The following is a 21466-nucleotide window of genomic DNA, read 5'->3' on the forward strand; positions in this document are numbered from 1 at the left end:
CCACCTTTCATTTGTACGTCCAAACAAAATATCCTGAATTGTCTTTTTTTTCAGGTTCATCAATATGTTTTTCAAATTGATGTGCGTGTATACTTTACCTGTATAATATTTTGAATGCCTGCAGTATTATTTGAATTGCCAGAAATCATCTTTGTTCAGAAAAGTTTGGTCAACACTGGTCTTGGGATTGCAATGAAAGACTGTGGTTCAACACAAACAATAAAATGCCACACTGTCTTTTGTCGTCAGTGTTGCATATAAATATAATTTATTAGTTTTAAAAATCACATTTCTTACACTTTATACAATTACGTTGAGACTGGAGCGCCTGTTGAGGATCCTCACTTGAAAAATCGCACACGTTAGCATCATAAAGCCGCACAACAAATTAGAAAGAAAAAATGGCCACCCCCATTAAGGACATGTAATTCATGTAGGGGAAAAAAAGGTTGCATAGACGGCTTTACAAAAAAAAAATATTACTGATATTGATGTGACAATCATTCATTTCAATTGCATTCCCACCTCAAGTGAACCTCACTCATCTTGTGTCAATTATTTGGCAAAAATCAACTGTACTGTTTACATCTGATCCTAGAAAAATAGATTTTTTTGGGGGGGGGCACATAAACGACATCCACCTCTCTTTTGGGTCTCCTTTGTCACAACGTACAAATAATCATGAGGAAAAATCCTTGTTCTTAACCTTTTCAAGCCAAACGGTTGGATGAAAGACGGCAAACAGTAATCATCAAAAACCAATGAATTGGCGCTCATTTAGAAAAACAAAAGCATAAATGGGATTATCATTATTCATATTAAATACTATACTATCACAGAACATGAGTCAGTTTGCCGGGTTGCCGTGGAGACCTGACCTCCCAAGACGCTTCTCTTCAACATCCATCTTGGGATTGTTTCTCGTGAATAACCCGAGGCTGTTTCCATGGTGACGGGGTCCATGAATACGACAAAGGTGCGCGGAGGAGCGGTGGCGGCGGCGTTGTTTCCGATATGATGTCAGTGCTCATTGGCGGCGGGGAGGAGGCTGTCGTGGCGACCCATTTCTTCCAGGACTTGGGCCAGGCGGCTCAGGTTGCCGTCGGGGAAGTGCTGCGCCTCCCACAGGTCCAGGATGACCCCCGTTGGGCTGGACTTGGTAGCGAAGTAGTTCAGGTACCTGAGCATGCAATGCAAAACAACACATGGGGTTCTGGAGTTTAGGGTTAGGGTTTCAAAAAGGTTAGGGTTTTTTTAAGTCGGGTTAGGGTTTTGATGTATTTTTCAAAGTCGGCTTTCAAACCCTTTGCTTGTATTAAACCCTACTGTAAAACTCTAATACTCGTTTGAAAGTAGAGTTAGGGTTTCAATATATTGTTTCAAACTAGAGTTACGGTTTCAAAGTAGGGTGTCAAACTAGGCTTAGCGTTTCAAAGTAGGCTTTCATCTTAACAAGTTGTTCTTGGCACATGATAAGGAATACACGAGTGTGTGTACTGTATTATTGTCTATTTGTGTGCTTGTGTGAGAATTATCACTTGCTTGCTGACTTTTTTGATCTAAAAAGTCTTTTGGGTCGAAATGTCTTACATTTAGTGTAAGTCTTTTTGCACCAAAAGTTGAAGTCCAGTGCTATAAAAGGTAATTTTTGACCCCAAAAGACTTATACTGAATGCAAGTTTGATCGCTTCAAAAAGTCAGAGATTCAGTGTATTTTTTTTTGTCAAAAAGACGAGCAACAGATTTGGTTTTTTTTGATGCGAAAATATATATATATTTTTTAATGACCATGTGTAGTAAAGCATTTTTTTAAAGATGACCATGTACAGTAAGGTGTTTATTTTAAGGTGCCGTATTGTAAGGCTTTTTTAAAAAGATGACCACGTATAGAAGGTATTTTTAACCGAAAAAACGACCATGTTTCGTAAGGCGTTTTTAGCCGAACAAAACGACCATGTATAGTAAAGCGTTTTTAGCCGAAAAAAACGACCATGTTTCGTAAGGCTTTTTTAGCCGAACAAAACGACCGAAAAAAACGACCATGTATAGTAAGGCGTTTTTAGCCGAAAAAATCGACCGAAAAAAACCACCATGTATAGTAAGGCGTTTTTAGCCGAAAAAAACGACCATGTTTCGTAAGGCTTTTTTAGCCGAACAAAACGACCTTGTACAGTATAGTAAGGCGTTTTTAGCCAAAATAAATGACCATGTATAGTAAGCGTATATACTATGTCGTTTTTTTCGGCTCAAAAACGCCTTACTATACTATGTCGTTTTTTTCGGCTAAAAACACCTTACTATACTATGTCGTTTTTTTCGGCCTAAAAACGCCTTACAGTACTATGTCGTTTCTTTCGGGCCAAAAACTCCTTACTATACTATGTCATTTTTTCGGTTCAAAAAGTCCTTACTATACTATGTCGTTTTTTTTGGGCCAAAAACGCCTTACTATATATGTCGTTTTTTTCGGCTCAAAAACGCCTTACTATACTATGTCGTTTTTTTCGGGCCAAAAACGCCATACTATACTATGTCGTTTTTTTCAGCTCAAAAACGCCTTACTATACCATGTCGTTTATTTCGGTTCAAAAACGCCTTACTATACTATGTCGTTTTTTTCGGCTTAAAAACGCCTTACTATACTATGTGTTTTTTTTCAGCTAAAAACGCCTTACTATACTATGTCGTTTTTTTCGGGCCAAAAACGCCTTACTATACTATGTCGTTTTTTTCAGCTCAAAAACGCCTTACTACACTGTCGTTTTTTCGGTTCAAAAACGCCTTACTATATATACTATGTTGTTTTTTTCGGGCCAAAAACGCCTTACTATACTGTCGTTTTTTTGGGGCCAAAAACGCCTTACTATATATGTCGTTTTTTTCGGCTCAAAAACGCCTTACTATACTATGTCGTTTTTTTCGGTCCAAAAACGCCTTACTATACTATGTCGTTTTTTTCGGCTTAAAAACGCCTTACTATACTATGTCGTTTTTTTCGGCCTAAAAACGCCTTACTATACTATGTCGTTTCTTTCGGGCCTAAAACCGCCTTACTATACTATGTCGTTTTTTTCGGGCCAAAAACGCCTTACTATACTGTCGTTTTTTTCGGCTAAAAACGCCTTACTATATATACTATGTCGTTTTTTTCGGCTTAAAAACGCCTTACTATACTATGTGTTTTTTTTCAGCTAAAAACGCCTTACTATACTATGTTGTTTTTTTCGGGCCAAAAACGCCTTACTATACTATGTCGTTTTTTTCGGGCCAAAAACGCCTTACTATACTATGTCGTTTTCTTCGGCTCAAAAACGCCTTACTATACTATGTCGTTTTTTTCAGCTAAAAACGCCTTACTATACTATGTCGTTTTTTTCAGCTAAAAACGCCTTACTATACTATGTTGTTTTTTTCGGGCCAAAAACGCCTTACTATACTATGTCGTTTTTTTCGGGCCAAAAACGCCTTACTATATATACTATGTCGTTTTTTTCGGGCCTAAAACCGCCTTACTATACTGTCGTTTTTTTCGGCTAAAAACGCCTTACTATATATACTATGTCGTTTTTTTCGGGCCTAAAACCGCCTTACTATATTACTATGTCGTTTTTTTTGGCTCAAAAACGCCTTACTATACGATGTCGTTTTTTTCGGCTTAAAAACGCCTTACTATACTATGTCGTTTTTTTCGGGCCAAAAACGCCTTACTATACTATGTTGTTTTTTTCGGGCCAAAAACGCCTTACTATACTATGTCGTTTTTTTCGGGCCAAAAACGCCTTACTATACTATGTTGTTTTTTTCGGCTCAAAAACGCCTTACTATACTATGTCGTTTTTTTCGGGCCTAAAAACGCCTTACTATACTATGTCGTTTTTTTCGGCTCAAAAACGCCTTACTATACTGTTTCGTTTTTTTCGGCTCAAAAACGCCTTACTATACTGTTTCGTTTTTTTCGGGCTAAAAACGCCTTACTATATACTATGTTGTTTTTTTCGGGCCAAAAACGCCTTACTATACTATGTCGTTTTTTTCAGCTCAAAAACGCCTTACTATACTATGTCGTTTTTTTTGGCCCAAAAACGCCTTACTATACTATGTCGTTTTTTTCGGCTCAAAAACGCCTTACTATACTATGTCGTTTTTTTCGGGCCAAAAACGCCTTACTATACTATGTCGTTTTTTTCGGCTTAAAAACGCCTTACTATACTATGTCGTTTTTTTCGGCCTAAAAACGCCTTACTATACTATGTCGTTTCTTTCGGGCCTAAAACGCCTTACTATACTATGTCGTTTTTTTCGGCCTAAAAACGCCTTACTATACTATGTCGTTTTTTTTGGCCCAAAAACGCCTTACTATACTATGTCGTTTCTTTCGGGCCAAAAACTCCTTACTATACTATGTCATTTTTTCGGTTCAAAAGGTCCTTACTATACTATGTCGTTTTTTTGGGGCCAAAAACGCCTTACTATATATGTCGTTTTTTTCGGCTCAAAAACGCCTTACTATACTATGTCGTTTTTTTCGGTCCAAAAACGCCTTACTATACTATGTTGTTTTTTTCGGGCCAAAAACGCCATACTATACTATGTCGTTTTTTTCAGCTCAAAAACGCCTTACTATACCATGTCGTTTATTTCGGTTCAAAAACGCCTTACTATACTATGTCGTTTTTTTCGGCTTAAAAACGCCTTACTATACTATGTGTTTTTTTTCAGCTAAAAACGCCTTACTATACTATGTCGTTTTTTTCGGGCCAAAAACGCCTTACTATACTATGTCGTTTTTTTCGGGCCAAAAACGCCTTATTATACTATGTCGTTTTTTTCAGCTCAAAAACGCCTTACTACACTGTCGTTTTTTCGGTTCAAAAACGCCTTACTATACTATGTTGTTTTTTTCGGGCCAAAAACGCCTTACTATACTATGTTGTTTTTTTCGGCTCAAAAACGCCTTACTATACTATGTCGTTTTTTTCGGCTCAAAAACGCCTTACTATACTGTTTCGTTTTTTTCGGGCTAAAAACGCCTTACTATACTATGTTGTTTTTTTCGGCTCAAAAACGCCTTACTATACTATGTCGTTTTTTTCGGGCCTAAAAACGCCTTACTATACTATGTCGTTTTTTTCGGCTCAAAAACGCCTTACTATACTGTTTCGTTTTTTTCGGCTCAAAAACGCCTTACTATACTGTTTCGTTTTTTTCGGGCTAAAAACGCCTTACTATACTATGTCGTTTTTTTCGGGCCAAAAACGCCTTACTATACTATGTCGTTTTTTTTCGGGCCAAAAACTCCTTACTATACTATGTCATTTTTTTCGGTTCAAAAAGTCCTTACTATACTATGTCGTTTTTTTCAGCTAAAAACGCCTTACTATACTATGTCGTTTTTTTCGGGCCAAAAACGCCTTACTATACTATGTCGTTTTTTTCGGCTCAAAAACGCCTTACTATACTATGTCGTTTTTTTCAGCTAAAAACGCCTTACTATACTATGTCGTTTTTTTCGGGCCAAAAACGCCTTACTATACTATGTTGTTTTTTTCGGACCAAAAACGCCTTACTATACTATGTCGTTTTTTTTCGGGCCAAAAACGCCTTACTATATATACTATGTCGTTTTTTTCGGGCCTAAAACCGCCTTACTATACTGTCGTTTTTTTCGGCTCAAAAACGCCTTACTATATATACTGTCGTTTTTTTCGGGCCAAAAACGCCTTACTATATTACTGTCGTTTTTTTTGGGCTCAAAAACGCCTTACTATACTATGTCGTTTTTTTCGGCTTAAAAACGCCTTACTATACTGTCGTTTTTTTCGGGCCAAAAACGCCTTACTATACTATGTTGTTTTTTTTCGGGCCAAAAACGCCTTACTATACTATGTCGTTTTTTTCGGCTCAAAAACGCCTTACTATACTGTTTCGTTTTTTTCGGGCTAAAAACGCCTTACTATACTATGTCGTTTTTTTCAGCTAAAAACGCCTTACTATACTATGTCGTTTTTTTTCGGGCCAAAAACGCCTTACTATACTATGTCGTTTTTTTCGGGCCTAAAACCGCTATACTATGTCGTTTTTTTCGGCTAAAAACGCCTTACTATATATACTATGTCGTTTTTTTTCGGGCCAAAAACGCCTTACTATATTACTATGTCGTTTTTTTCGGCTCAAAAACGCCTTACTATACTATGTCGTTTTTTCCGGGCCAAAAACGCCTTACTATACTATGTCGTTTTTTTCGGCTCAAAAACGCCGTACTATACTGTTTCGTTTTTTTCGGGCTAAAAACACCTTACTATACTATGTCGTTTTTTTCAGCTAAAAACGCCTTACTATACTATGTCGTTTTTTTTCGGGCCAAAAACGCCTTACTATACTATGTCGTTTTTTTCGGCTAAAAACGCCTTACTATATATACTATGTCGTTTTTTTTCGGGCCAAAAACGCCTTACTATATTACTATGTCGTTTTTTTCGGCTCAAAAACGCCTTACTATACTATGTCGTTTTTTCCGGGCCAAAAACGCCTTACTATACTATGTCGTTTTTTTCGGCTCAAAAACGCCGTACTATACTGTTTCGTTTTTTTCGGGCTAAAAACACCTTACTATACTATGTCGTTTTTTTCAGCTAAAAACGCCTTACTATACTATGTCGTTTTTTTTCGGGCCAAAAACGCCTTACTATACTATGTCGTTTTTTTCGGGCCTAAAACCGCTATACTATGTCGTTTTTTTCGGCTAAAAACGCCTTACTATATATACTATGTCGTTTTTTTTCGGGCCAAAAACGCCTTACTATATTACTATGTCGTTTTTTTCGGCTCAAAAACGCCTTACTATACTATGTCGTTTTTTCCGGGCCAAAAACGCCTTACTATACTATGTCGTTTTTTTCGGCTCAAAAACGCCGTACTACACTATGACGTTTTTTTTTCGGCTCAAAAACGCCTTACTATACTATGTCGTTTTTTTCGTGCCAAAAACACCTTACTATACATGGTCGTTTTTTTCGGCTAAAAACGCCTTACTATACATGGTCTTTTTTTTTCGGCTAAAATTGCCTGACTATACATGGTCGTTTTTTGGGGCTAAAAATTTCATCCAAAAATGCCTTTATACATGGTTGTTTTTTTTCGGCAAAAAACGCCTTACGATACAAAAAAACGACTTCAATAAGGCTTAATTTTCATGTTGGTCAAGGAAACAATGGATATGGTTGCAACCTCTGGGGATTGAACACCCAACCGCTAGTTTGGGAGATGGCTTCTCTACCCCCTGAGCCACATAACTTCTACTTTGTTTTGTGTTTTCTTCAATAAAGCTTTTTTAAAGATGTTTAAAGAAAGATGTGACCTTGTTGCAAACACTGGGAATCGAACACCTGACCACTGGATTTTGGACTTCAGCTTTCTACCACTGAGCTAATTCACCTCAATGAACCTTTGGGTTGTTTTGTGTTTTTCCTCAAATAAGTTGTATATGGTGGTTAAAGAGTAGACGTTGTTGCAACAACCAGGGATCGAACACTCAACCTCTGTTGTGGCACTCCATCACTCTACCACTGAGCCAAAGCCCCACAAAGAACAGTGGAGTAGTGTTTTTTATTAATCATGGTCGTTTCTTTCGGCTAAACGTTACATTGTTGTTTTTTTCAGCTAAAAACGCCTTACTATACATGGTCGTTTTTTTCGGGCCAAAAACGCCTTACTATACTATGTCGTTTTTTTCGGGCTAAAAACGCCTTACTACACATGGTCGTTTTTTTTCTGCTAAAAATTTCGTCCCAAAACGCCTTTATACATGGTTGTTTTTTTTCGGCGAAAAACGCCTTACGATACAAAAAAACGACTTCAATAAGCCTTACTTATCATGTTGGTCAAGGAAAGAATGGATATGGTTGCAACCTCTGGGGATTGAACACCCAACCGATAGTTAGAGACATGGTTTCTCTACCCCTGAGCCACACCACCACATAACTTCTAGTTTGTTTTGTGTTTTCTTCAATAAAGCTGCAAATGGTGGTTAAAGATGTGACCTTGTTGCAAACACTGGAAATCGAACAACCGACCGCTGGATTTGGGACTTCAGCTTTCTACCACTGAGCTAATTCACCGCAATGAACCTTTGGGTTGTTTTGTGTTTTTCCTCAAATAAGTTGTATATGGTGGTTAAAGAGTAGACGTTGTTGCAACAACCAGGGATCGAACAGTCAACCTTTGGTGTGGCACTCCATCACTCTACCACTGAGCCAAAGCACAACATAGAACAGTGGAGTTGTTTTTTGATTAATCATGGTCGTTTCTTTCGGCTAAACATTACGTTACGTTGTTTTTTTTCAGCTGAAAACGCCTTAATATACATGTTTTTTTTTTTCGGGCCAAAAACACCTTACTGTACTATGTCGTTTATTTCGGGCTAAAAATGCCTTACTATACTATGTCGTTTTTTTCAGCTCAAAAACGCCTTACAATACTGTCGTTTTTTCGGTTCAAAAACGCCTTACTATACTATGTCGTTTTTTTCGGGCCAAAAACGCCTATACTATGTCGTTTTTTTCGGCTCAAAAACGCCTTATGTCGTTTTTTTCGGCCTAAAAACGCCTTACTATACTATGTCGTTTTTTTCAGCTAAAAACGCCTTACTATACTAAGTCGTTTTTTTCGGCTTAAAACGCCTTACTATACTATGTCGTTTTTTTCGGGCCAAAAACGCCTTACTATACTATGTCGTTTTTTTCGGGCCAAAAACGCCTTACTATACTATGTCGTTTTTTTCAGCCTAAAAACGCCTTACTATACTATGTCGTTTTTTTCAGCTCAAAAACGCCTTACTATACTATGTCGTTTATTTCGGTTCAAAAACGCCTTACTATATTATGCCATTTTTTTCGGCCTAAAAACGCCTTACTATACTATGTGTTTTTTTTCGGCTTAAAAACGCCTTACTATACTATGTCTTTTTTTTCGGCTCAAAAACGCCTTACAATACTGTCGTTTTTTCGGTTCAAAAACGCCTTAATATACTATGTCGTTTTTTTCGGGCTAAAAACGGCTTACTATACTATGTCGTTTTTTTCAGCTAAAACGCCTTACTATACTATGTCGTTTTTTTTCGGGCCAAAAACGCCTTACTATCCTGTGTCGTTTTTTTCGGGCCAAAAACGCCTTACTATACTATGTCGTTTTTTTCGGCTCAAAAACGCCTTACTCTACTTTGTCGTTTTTTTCGGGCTAAAAACGCCTTACTATACTATGTCTTTTTTTTTCGGCTCAAAAACGCCTTACAATACTGTCGTTTTTTCGGTTCAAAAACGCCTTACTATACTATGTCGTTTTTTTCGGGCTAAAAACGGCTTACTATACTATGTGGTTTTTTTCAGCTAAAACGCCTTACTATACTATGTCGTTTTTTTTCGGGCCAAAAACGCCTTACTATCCTGTGTCGTTTTTTTCGGGCCAAAAACGCCTTACTATACTATGTCGTTTTTTTCGGCTCAAAAACGCCTTACTATACTATGTCGTTTTTTTCGGGCCAAAAACGCCTTACTATACTATGTCGTTTTTTTCGGCCTAAAAACGCCTTACTATACTATTTCGTTTTTTTTCGGGCTAAAAATGCCTCACTATGCATGGTCGTTTTTTTGGGCTCAAAACGCCTTACTGTACATGGTCGTTTTTTCGGGCTAAAAACGCCTTACTATACATGGCGGGGTTTTTTCGGGCTAAAAACGCCTTCCTATACATGGTCGCTTTTTTTGGGCTAAAAACGCCTTACTATACGTGGTCGTTTTTTTCGGCTAAAAACGCCTTACTATACAGTACATTGTCGATTTTTTTCGGCTAAAAACGCCTTACTATACATGGTCGTTTTTTTCGGCTAAAAACGCCTTACTATACATGGTCGTTTTATTTCGGTCATTTTTTTCGACTAAAAACGCCTTACTATACATTGCCGTTTTTTTCGGCTAAAAATGCCTTCCAATCCATGGTTGTTTTTTTTCGGGCTAAAAACGCCTTCCTATACATGGTTGTTTGTTTCGGGCTAAAAACGCCTTTCTACACATGGTCGTTTCTTTCGGGCCAAAAACGTCTTACTATCCATGGTCGTTTTTTTGGGCTAAAAACGCCTTCCTATACATGGTTGTGTTTTTCGGGCTAAAAACGCCTTACTATACATGGTTGTTTTTTTCGGGCTGAAAATGCCTTCCAATCCATGGTTGTTTTTTTTCGGGCTAAAAACGCCTTCCTATACATGGTTGTTTGTTTCGGGCTAAAAACGCCTTTCTACACATGGTCGTTTCTTTCGGGCCAAAAACGTCTTACTATCCATGGTCGTTTTTTTGGGCTAAAAACGCCTTTCTATTCATGGTTGTGTTTTTCGGGCTAAAAACGATCACGTATAGTAATGCATTTTTCTGAGAAAAAAAATGACCATGTTTAGTAAGCCTTTTTTTTTTTTTAAAGATGACCATGTATAGTAAGAATTTTTTTTTTAACCTGTCACTAATATTACAAATCAAGAGAATATGCAAAGTCCACACAGGAGCTTGAAGTGAACCCTGTACCTCCGCGCTAACCAGTCGGCCACCGGGCCGCCCTCGCTTTGTTATGTTACATTTCAAGTTTTAGAAGATAAGTGTTTACCTGTTACTACTACTACTATTACAGATAATGTTTTGAAAATCAAATCATCATCATGTTCATTAATCATTCAGTATCAATCAAGATAAAGACCTTTAATTTTTTCCCCCCTCCAATACTGTACCCACACCTGTCGAGGTTGAGTTTGTGGGCCAGCATCCTCCAGTCGTTGCCGCGGGTCTGCGGCGCATCCAGGCTGCCGCACAGCTTCTGGCGGATGGAGACGGGGATGCGAAAGGCGTTGGGTCCCACCAGCGTGGTGATGTTGCTGGCCGGGTCCAGCAGTGACGTGTCGATGCTTTGCGAATCCTGCGAGGCACAACATGGAATGCCACATGGAATGCCAATAAAGTGTCTTTGAGCTGTTGGAGTGTCTTGTCACACACTTGGGAGTATCAAAAAAAAAAAAAAAACACATAGCTTTAAAGCCAGCTTGTGGAATTTTGACATGTCTTGGGAAATGGAATAGATGGCCCAAAAAAAAGGCTTTCAGCAAAGGCTATTTCAACACAACCTGAATTGTGTCACTTACGGTGTAAATCCAGCCAAAAATCAAAACGCCGACGTCTATTAAAAAGCTGAAAAATCAGACGTTTCATTGCCTTCCGTTTACTGACTGAGGCAAAGTGATTTGGACTTATAGCACGCAGAGGGGAGCTTAAGTGCTGCTCGACAGTCTCCAGAAGAGAAGAAAAGGAATGCAGCCCTCTCTGGGATATCATGTCAACTCATGTCATTAAAGAAGCACAAAAGCACACAATTGCTCCTCCATACTTCATACTGTATTCTTGTGCCAAGAGGGACTTTGTGAGGCAATATAATCATGATTCTCGCCTCCCACGCAGAAATAGCATTAAAAAAATAAAATAAAAATCTATGCATACATACATACAGTTCATGCACAGACACACATTCATTGACAGTTGACAATGCAATGTTAATTGTTGACCCAAAATGTCATTTTTGCGGTCTCCTGAAAGGCCTTATGATTCTGAACGCCTGATGAGTCCACCCGACGCCGGCATTGTGTATTATTTTTCGATACTATTTCCACATTTTTTCCGCATTGCCCACCTCTGATAATGTGGTGTCCAGCTGAAAGATCTGACCTTCCCCCTCCACTTGCCGCACGCAAATCTTGCAGGTCAGGTCCACGGTGGCGGTGGAGAAGCGCTCCAGAGTGAAGCAGCACTGGAGGTTCCTCTGGGAGCCATCCCACACTTGCTGGAAACAGAGCTCCTGCAAAAACAAACAAACACTCTTTACCTTTCCTAGAATCCTGGAAAGGATTATTAAAATTTGATGCTACGAAGTAGGCAAAAGAGCTTGGCAAATTAGCATCCCCCCACATTTGTCGGTTCCAAGCTTTCATTGGGGATCATTTGGACAAATGTCCTTGTGCGGTCAACTACGAGCCCTGGAATTTGCACAAAATGGCCGACTTGCTGTTTAATTTGAGACTTTTTCATACATTCGGTTATGACTGACACGTCCACCCAATTTCCTGATCATTGGAATAACTCTTTACAAATTTCCAGAGGGCGCTACTGAGTTTGTTGTGGGTTGGCGTGCTTGAAACCACCAAACTAAGAACATCCACTTGTCAAAATGAGTTTTCATACCTTATTCACTCCCTCAATTCATGGGGGGAAAAAAATATAAACCCTAATAAAGCCCTTTGAGCAAGCCCTAAGAAAATAAATGCTAACAACTTTTCTTTTTTTTTTTTTTCACCTGATACTTGGCCAGCAGCTTGCTCTTCCACAGTGTGTGAGGGACGTCATGGATTGAAAGTCTCAGATTGTGTGTGCTGTCGCTGAAGTTGAGCGTCTTTGGTTCGTCTAGCAACTTCCCGCCCATTTGTTTCTCCATTTGGAGGACTTCCTGAAATTCCGCAAAAAACATACAAACTCAGCGAAAAACAAAAAGGCAACACGGTGTGGAAAAAACAAAAACGCGCAACGCGCACACAACCTTGAGCGCGTCCTGTGTGTCGTCCAGGCAGTAGACACGAATGTGGTACTCGGCGGCGGCGCACGTGAGCGGCCCGAAGATGGCCAGCTTGAGGCGCTTGTTGGTGGCCGCGCTGAGCGATTGGCCCACCAGGCAGTACGTGCCAAGAGTCTCGGTAAGGATGTGACACGCCTCGTCGTCCATCTGGATGTAGCACGGCGTGGTGAAGTTCTCCTCGCCCACCACCACCACGTCCTGACAAGGAGATGACACGTCTGAGTCTCGTGAAGGGGAGAAAGTCGCATATGGAACGAACGGTGTGATTTCATCTGAAAAAGTCAAATCTTGGCCCGGTTGTTATTTTTTGTTTGGGTTTTTTTCGCTGAGCGAGATAGCAGCACAATGTTCAGGATTGACGTCGATAAAAGCCAGAAGATAGTTAAACCTGACTCAGACCGTCTCTTTGAAAAAGAAAGTGCCCATTTCCGTTTCTTTTCCTTGATCTTTCCACACTCTCCGTATAATCCGTCCGAACAGCAGTGCGACATTAATCAGACTATTACCGGAGACGGAATAGAAATTGAAGCATTGGGTTTGTGAGTCGGGGCCGTTTAAGCGGCGCATTAGCGGCGATCATTCGGCTGCTCTGGGACGTGAACCGCGATCGTTCATTTGAGCTGGCGGAACAGTCAAATAAAAACACTAAGATTCAAATCTTCCTTTGCTGTATGACTAAATCATCAGCACAGTGAAAGCTGTGATGCTATTTTCTTCGCGGTGCTGTACATTCACCAGCGGCAAAAAAAAAAAAAAACTACAGATAAAAACACACAATCAAAGAAAATGATCATAAAAAGCAAATTTAAAGGAAACAAATCGGTTCAAACTATCGAAAATATTTCTTCATAAATTGATATGAAATCTCAGCGTATGATACAGATTTGCAAATTGCGTCTACTGCGGAGTCCGTTTGACAGCCGCATTTTTTTTGACAGACACTATTAATTTGAGCAATATTTCACGGTGCCTCAACCCTCAACGGGAAGAAAAAGAGCTCATAAAGTCAGGACGTTGGCGCCGCATTGGGCTCGCATCCGCATTTCCGACAGGTCCGAGATTTGATCAATGCTTATGACTTCCTTCAAGAATCCTGGTTCGCTCCAGGTAATTCATCTGTGTCAGAGGCGTGCTGACACCTCCCCCCCATAAACTCACACAGCAGTGGCTGCGCTGGCAAATGCGCCGAGACTTGAGCATCGTACGAGACACGGTTCAATGGCGAGCTGACAGAAGCAATCTAGTCAACGGGAAACGCCGCGCATTCGGTATATGTGGTTGTATCGGCAGTGCTAAAACATCCGCGGCGAGCCCTTGTTTATCACCCCCCATCGAAACGAATGGAAATGCCATGAATCAGTACCTCCCAAATGCTCTGCGGCGATTGGCTCTTGAGCTGGATCAACCAGTCCTGTTGGCCGTCCGAGACGGCGCAATGGTGCATGGTGAGTACCAGGGGCCGCGTCAAAAGGGCTCCCGGCGGACCGCAGCTCACCACGGGGCTCAAAACCGCTTGCCCGTCTTCCACTGAGGGCCTGAAAGGCGGGCGGCAAAAGGGAGACAAGGATGTTCAACATTCATGGTCTGCTTCCCCAGAAAATAATAATAATAACAAAACGCTTTGTTTATGTGTATCTGACCTCCCGTGCAAAGGTTTCCTACCTCAAGGTTTCTTTCCTCTGGACGGTCACATACATTTCATACACTCGACCCTGCGGGATGGCTCCTGCCGGGATGAGAAGACTCACACCTGGAATGTATAAACACACAAAATGAAATATTATGCATTAATTTCAAAAGTAAAAGCAGTTTCCCAGCCAGGTATGTTCACGAGATGTCCGCTTGTGTCAAAATCAGATGACGAGCCTGTCGATATTGGACAAACTGTGATCCTAAAAACTCTATAACTTCCACTAACAACCCAGGCTAAACTTAGCTCCTCCTCCTTGAGATGTATCACCACATTATACTTCCTTGACACCAATTACTACTTTCCCATGCACCAGGGCTTTGGTGCGCTCTCGTGGCATCTTTAGCTTTATGAAAAAGACCTCACATTTTTTTCTGTCAAAACTTCCACATGGAGTGAATTTGTGAACAGCGAACAAGTGAGTGTACTTTGTCATAAAAGTCTAGTGATGACAGTTTGACATGGGAAGTCCAGTCTTAATTCCTCAAATTTGGGAAAATAAAATATTTGGAAAGATGAAGAAAATGGCAGAACCACACATCAATAATAATGTGAGGTAAATGGAAAAGAAAGCTTTGATGTTAAAAAAAAATAAATATGTACTTCACTTCATATAGGTGTATGGGAGGAATGGGACATTTCATTCGAAAATCAATGAGCTCTTCCCTCGTCATGGGATTCTCATATTGCTGCTCATGGCGTGATTTACATTTTTCCATCTCCCATCGATTTCCTATGATGCCTTGTCAGAAAGGTCTTTGAAAGGATTCCCTCATGGGCACACAAACACACACGCGCACACACACACGCACCCCAGTGTCGGATAGCGCATTGATTTCTCCTTGTCCTTGAAGTGAACTTTTCAACAACAACAAAAAAAGGTGACAACTCGGCTTCTCGTCTTGGCCGGCAAAGTAATCACAAGTCGGCCATGGGGACCTCATTGCAGCAAACTTTTAAAAGACAATTTTCTTCCTCACAGTTCACCCCCAACAACTCCCTTAACGATATTTCATTAAGAGTTCTCCAACGTTTTGGGTCCCGGGACTCCTTACGGGGAAGATTTTTTTTTTTTTCCAAAGACCCCTCTGATCATCCCAATGCTAATTAAAGCTAGCTACCACACGTGCCCCTAAATACCACAGGAATTGAGCACTTTCTATTTTTATTTTATTTTTTGAAGTCTGTGTTTGTTAGCTTTGGGTCAAATGTTTCAGAATGCCAATGCTGGCTATCAGGTTTATGCAGATGACACACCGCTGTATTTGACAGCAGTTCAGTTAACGTCGTGTGTCACTGTCTAGAGAAAATTAACAACAGGATGTCGTCACATTTCCTTCAATTAAATGAAAAAACAGAAGTAATTGCTTTTCGCATTAAAGACAAGAGGACTGCTGTTGGAAAACACCTGGAGTATTGTGATTAATTTTCAAGGAAAAACATTAATTTTATGTGAACATTGGAGAAAAAAAAAGTCATGTTTTGAGAATAAAGTCATATTTTATCAACAAAGGCATAGTAATCGTTACCAGCAGCAGGATGTTTTTTTGGTCGACATAAAGAGTTGTAGAGTTACAAAAATAAAGTCGGAACATTCCAATATTAAGCACCATGCACAGCCAGCCAAGTCTCCACTGTCATCCGCTGGCGCCCACGTCACTCACCATATCTGTACACACTCAAAGTCACAGATACGACTGTACAATGTGAAGACGGTAACCAAAAGTAGACAAAAATAATAATAATACCTGCACTGTAAATGTTATATGTGATTCATAATGATTTTTCAAAAAAATCTGATTACGATATTAATTGATGGAATAATCGGTAGTATCTTGTATTTGATCTGTTTGTTGATGTGTTGAGGGCAGTCGTTCTCCAAGTGGGGTCCCCATAGTAGGTACAGTATGCACTTTTTAAAATGATACAACATAGTGAAGCAAGAAATTATTCTATGGACCCTCAAGCCACAACTCATGGACCGCCAGAGGGAACGGGGACCTCAGTTTGAGGAGCTTTGACTTTGGCACGTGAACAGATGAAATATTCTCACGTTCTCCTTCCCTTGTGTTTGTGTAACACGACGAGGTGGCTTTTCCAAAGCACAGCTGAGAACAATTTGGTAGCAATCAAAATGAAGAGCTGAGAACTTTGAGAAACCGGAGGAGACGTCGTCGCCTTTAATGTCGCAGCTCGTTTGTCTGCGGCTGTCAGCGTTGCCGGGGGGAAAAAAAAACAGACGAGGGCTCGCGTTTGAAACGAGGACATGCGAGCGCACGGAAAAAGCTGTCTGCCAGCGAGACGCTCTGATCCTCCGCACACGTTGCGCACCTCTGCTCTCACTCAGCGTCACGAGTGCAATCGCGGAGAGTCGCGCGGATCGCTTACGTACGCCACAGCGAGTCATTTGAAAGGTTATCGTGGTCGAAATGATACAAGACATCATGTTTATGCTTGGTAAACAGTCGGCAGGGCGAATATTGATGGACAGACATGTAGGTCTGTCTAACCAAATCGAATCTAATCCAAACAAAGCATCAGCTCCTTGTAATTGTCTACTGTACCTGAATTTGGGACAATGAGGTGGCCCCCTTGCGAGCTGAAGGATCCCACCGCGGTACAGGAAGGGTCCCTGGATCGCAGCAGCGTTTGCGTCTGCGTGCGACGCCCGATCGTGCCTTCGCCGCTGTCCAGCAGGCAGTGCGGCGGCTTGGGCGACAGCTTAGAGGAGAACTCGCCTCCCAGGTCGTCCTGCGGCGTCACCAGGCCGGAGGAATTGTACACTTTGATCTTGAGGTTGGGCAGAGGGTCCAGCAGGGGCGAGTTGGTCATGGGGATTTTGTCGGCCACGTCGTGCAGGGCGTAGACGGGGCCTCGGTACATGGCGGCCGCCGAGGTCAGGTCAGGGGGTGCCGTAAGAAGATCGGCTGGGGTGAGAAGCGAAAAAGAGACCATGAGATGTTTGTTTGGGTGACAAAAAAAAAAAATCCAAATGACCTCGAGGAAATGAAGCGGTGGCCTCAATCAGCGGGACTGCCGCGCCCGCCTGCTTTCGCTCGCCCGCTTTTTACTCATTAGGGAAGTCAAGTCTGCCACAACGCAACATTACTCAGTCTGAGGAGCTGAAGGCACAGCTGGGATTCATGAGTGCCAGATGGCAGCGCTAAGGCTGCGTTTAGCCGGCAGGTACAGGATGAATGTTTCTCGTCTGGGCTGAGGACATGCTGCTCTGCCACTCGTTCTTGCTCGCTTCAAGATGAGATGTGCGCAAATGAACAGATGACTCTTCAACAAGTCGCTTTTCAGTGTAGTTGATGGCACACCGACAGGTACTTTTTACATTCAAAGGTTGGCAAACTGTTAGCTCATCTTGAACATTTCCTTGAGGAAAAAAAAAAATGGCTCCGAAAGTTGAACATTCAGAAGTATTTTAATGACTAAAATGTATGGACAGACGGGTGAGCGAGCGGGCGTCTGATATAACGCCTGGGAGGCAAACAGAAATGCGAGTCGCGGCGAGCCGAACCTTTACGCGTCGTCTTGATGCTGACAGGCTGGAAGCCTCCGTTGAGGGCGGAGGAGTCCAAGATGTCCGAGTCGAAGTCGCGGTGGTTCTTCCGGTAGATGAAGAGCGCCACGACCACGGAGATGATCAGGCACATGATCACGGCGATGACGATGCCCACGTAGAGGGCCACGTCGTCCGTGCTGGGGGCCACTGCAGAAGGGAACAAAAAGAGGGAAGATGTAGACTCCATGCGCCACACACTTTTGTTGGCGATGGATATCACAGTTTAGCGTCATCCATCTGCCTTGGATACCCGCTTCCCATTTTGGCGTATTCTGGAAAATTCATTTTTGTGCTTCCTGTTATGAAAGTCAAGTCCATCCAATTTTATGTCGATCGGTGAACATGGTGTCCGGAACGACATTTTCCGCTTTCCAAAAAGGCAAAAGAAAAAGAAAACACAGCGACTCCAAGAGGGCCTTCGTACTGCTTGGGCCGTCATTTGTCAATACATTAAGCCAATAAAACAAACTAATATCCCGGTTAGTATTGAGGCCGGATATTAATAAAGCACGGAAAAATGAACACCAAATATTCTGTTCTTGCCTTCATTTTGCAGGCTGCTATTGTGTAATTCAAGAGAAAGGCGATGATATGAAAGCTTTGTGGCGCATCACGGCGCTTTCACATCACTCTTGTTTCGCACAGCGTTCACTGCAGGGGAAGGGGCAAGGTGGACGAGGGTCACTGATTGCTAAGCAACCAAATAGTTAGTAGCCTGGCGCGGTTTCACTCTTGTTTGGATGTGAAGTCGGCTGCAGTTCGGCAATGTGGATTCATCATCACCACCACTGTTACTGTGAAGGAGGAGAGGACTAAAGACGGCCAGAAAAAGGGTTCGCAACAGGATCTTGAGGGGTTCAGGCTCTTCCGTGAGCTACCGTTATTTGGAGACGTGAGGTGTGTTTTACACTTCTTCAAATTTCTGGCTTTTTTTTTTTCCAATGGAGCTTAAAATACTACCCAAAAATCGTATTCTTTTCACTCTAAAATTACTTTGCCACCTCCTCCTCTGCGAAGTATGACGTCACAAAATCGGAAGTGACGACGTCACGGAAATAAATAAATGAATGCGACATCCTCATTATGTCCAGTATACTGGACGTAATACGACGATTAGTTGCAACCATTTCCAGTGTGCGAGTGCTTTTTTTTCCTTGATGATATAACATTTATTTATCCTGCCATCATTTTCATTTAATAAGCGAACAGAAAGAAATATGGGGCGGGGGGGGGGGGGGGGATGCTCCCAATCAGTTTTGGCCATAGCATACATTTGTTTAAGATGCTTGCACATTAGCCAGTAGATGGCAGCAAATGCCATAAAAGTCCACAGACTGCACACTGTCTCTGCCAAACTGTATTCCAGCACAAAAGGATGATGAAGGGGGGGGGGGGGGGGGGGGCGTGAAATCCAGCATGACCACCGTCGCAGAACCAACACGACAATGACTAAAATCCACAATTAAGTCAGGTGGAAAAATGCAGGATTTCTGAAGTCTGAAGTGTCAGGATAACATCGTCATCCCCATCCTAATCCTTCCGTTGCCACAGACGGGAAACGACAGCCGAGCGGGGAGCCGAGTGATGAAAGCGGGAGAATCTAATTTCACTTCTCCAACTTCCCTGCGGTTATTAAACGTGCAGACCCCCCCCCCCACCCCCCTTTCTCCAAAATCTCCCCCCACCCACCGTGGAACAATCTTCCGTCCGTACTTTGATGATAAAGGCGGCAACCTGCTAAGTGTACGCATTAAAATGTATCACTTAGATGAAAACATCCCTTTGAACATGAGCCATTGTCAGCGCTCGGAAAAAGCACAAGGGGTGGAAATGAAAAGGGATTATTGTTATGATTATGATTATTATTACTACAACGATGCAGACGTGAGAATTGACATCCAGCTTGCCGTGCTTGTTGGGAAGCAACAACGTAAAGACAGGCCACTGGGCGGTGACAAAATAACAATACGTTGATATTAGAGGATGAAATTATGTAAATTAGTCTCATTGAGATGTCACAACATGGCAAATTTAAGACCGGTTTGCTCACTGACGTTTTCAGAAATGAGCATCTCACTAAAGATTTATTGGGTCATGCGGCTTCCCACTTGATGGGTGAGCAGGCCTGCAGAGATCCAGTCAATTTTCCACGATAAGCCTCATTTAAACAAGTCATAGTCCAAGTATGAATATGAGCGTGAATGTGCTGCAAAGCACAATTAGATATTGACTTTTCTCCCGCGTAAAGGACATCATTTGGAAAAACACAATCAAACAGCTGCCTTCGCCAAGCGAAGGGTCGGCACTCGGGTCGGTTTTTATTGGGTTGCCGATTGTCGGCGTGAAAATGCTGTAAGCGGTTTTATTGATCTACACGCAGGAACATAATTTCGCTGCAATTGGCTTTATGATTCATGTCCGTTGTGGGTCTGATGGCCGCACTGATCTATTTTGGCCTATGTTTAAATAGCCCCCCACACCCTAATAAATAAAACAGGACGTGCCTGATAACGCTGTTCTGATAGAAACTGGTAAAGGGCTCCCTCAAATAGACGGCAACCTTTCACCATCACAAAAAAAATAGCCTGGTCGGAATTATCCTAATACATTGACACGATTGCTGAGTCCATTTGAACTCGGTGCTAACCAAAACAGCAGCAGCTACCAGATAGATAGATAAGATTATTTATTTTTTTAAACGAAAGGCCTCCAATTCATTAGACGGTGATGTGAAGGGCCTTAAGCTTTGGTACTGAGAAGTATGGAGAAAAGAGTGTGAAAAGACAAGACATGGAAATGATAAACAACAAATGAAAGTAAATAAGCAACTCACATGTATTTCCCAAATCAAGCTTCCCTTTAGCCTCAGCTGACTTCTGATATAAGGAACCTTGAGGAAGAGAGGGAGGGAATGGACGGGAGAGTCACGGGGTGGGGTGGGGTGGGGGGGGGGTAGAGTTGGAACATGGCGGGAGAGAGGGATGATGAAAATCAAATTTAAGCCAACAGAAAAACAAACGCAACAAATGAGACAGCAACAAAGTCATGAGTAGGAAAAATGACACGGGGGAAGCCATCCTTCTTGATTTGGTCCCTCCCTTCTCCGGCATGGAGACCGATGAGGAGCGACTGAGGGAACGCAGGGTTCGGGTGAGAGAGAGAGAGACGCCATCCATCAAGCCGGTTTAGAAGCTCAACAAGAGTGGCGCCGTTCGTGCTGAAGCAGGCAGCCAGGCAGGTGAGGGGAACGGCGTACTGTCATCAGTATTCAACAGAAGCAAAAAGTCTGCTGTGTGTCACAGCAGCGGAAATCAAGGCTGGATTTATACGGCAGGTCCAAGTGCTCAGTTCCGATTTAATACCTCTATTTGATTTTTTTTTTTTTTTTTGGACACATACCCAATATGACTGTGGTAACCTCAGGATATTTTTTTTAGCCGCGCAAGCTAGCCGGTCGCAGCTTGTAGATGTTGCAGAGCAGTTAGCTTAGCATCGAAGGGAACTTAACTAACCTATTCGCAATTTTTGTGCCGAGACTGGTCACGTCTCAT

At 41.8% G+C, this 21466-nt stretch overlaps 1 protein-coding gene across 2 annotated transcripts in view; it reads right to left on the reverse strand.

Moving 5' to 3' along the window:
* Positions 1 to 251: 251 nt before the first annotated feature.
* The window catches only part of unc5cb (unc-5 netrin receptor Cb), a 111962-nt gene continuing 90747 nt past the window's right edge, over positions 252 to 21466 (reverse strand). Inside the window, exons 8-17 of one of the 2 annotated variants that reach the window (XM_086134293.1) lie at positions 20749 to 20805; positions 17871 to 18062; positions 16909 to 17271; positions 14317 to 14404; positions 14018 to 14189; positions 12619 to 12852; positions 12379 to 12528; positions 11719 to 11883; positions 10775 to 10953; positions 252 to 1180 (exon numbers count right to left, since the gene is read on the reverse strand). In XM_086134293.1, coding sequence (XP_085990419.1) covers positions 1021 to 1180; positions 10775 to 10953; positions 11719 to 11883; positions 12379 to 12528; positions 12619 to 12852; positions 14018 to 14189; positions 14317 to 14404; positions 16909 to 17271; positions 17871 to 18062; positions 20749 to 20805 — 1760 coding nt within the window. In that variant the 3' untranslated portion in view covers positions 252 to 1020. The remainder of the gene's footprint in view (positions 1181 to 10774; positions 10954 to 11718; positions 11884 to 12378; positions 12529 to 12618; positions 12853 to 14017; positions 14190 to 14316; positions 14405 to 16908; positions 17272 to 17870; positions 18063 to 20748; positions 20806 to 21466) is intronic. The other variant, XM_086134294.1, reaches the window with a different exon arrangement.

This window comes from Hippocampus guttulatus, chromosome 17, assembly GCF_054856545.1.
Source record: "Hippocampus guttulatus isolate MCC_2025c chromosome 17, RoL_Hgut_1.0, whole genome shotgun sequence".
In the NCBI taxonomy this organism is placed as follows: domain Eukaryota; kingdom Metazoa; phylum Chordata; class Actinopteri; order Syngnathiformes; family Syngnathidae; genus Hippocampus; species Hippocampus guttulatus.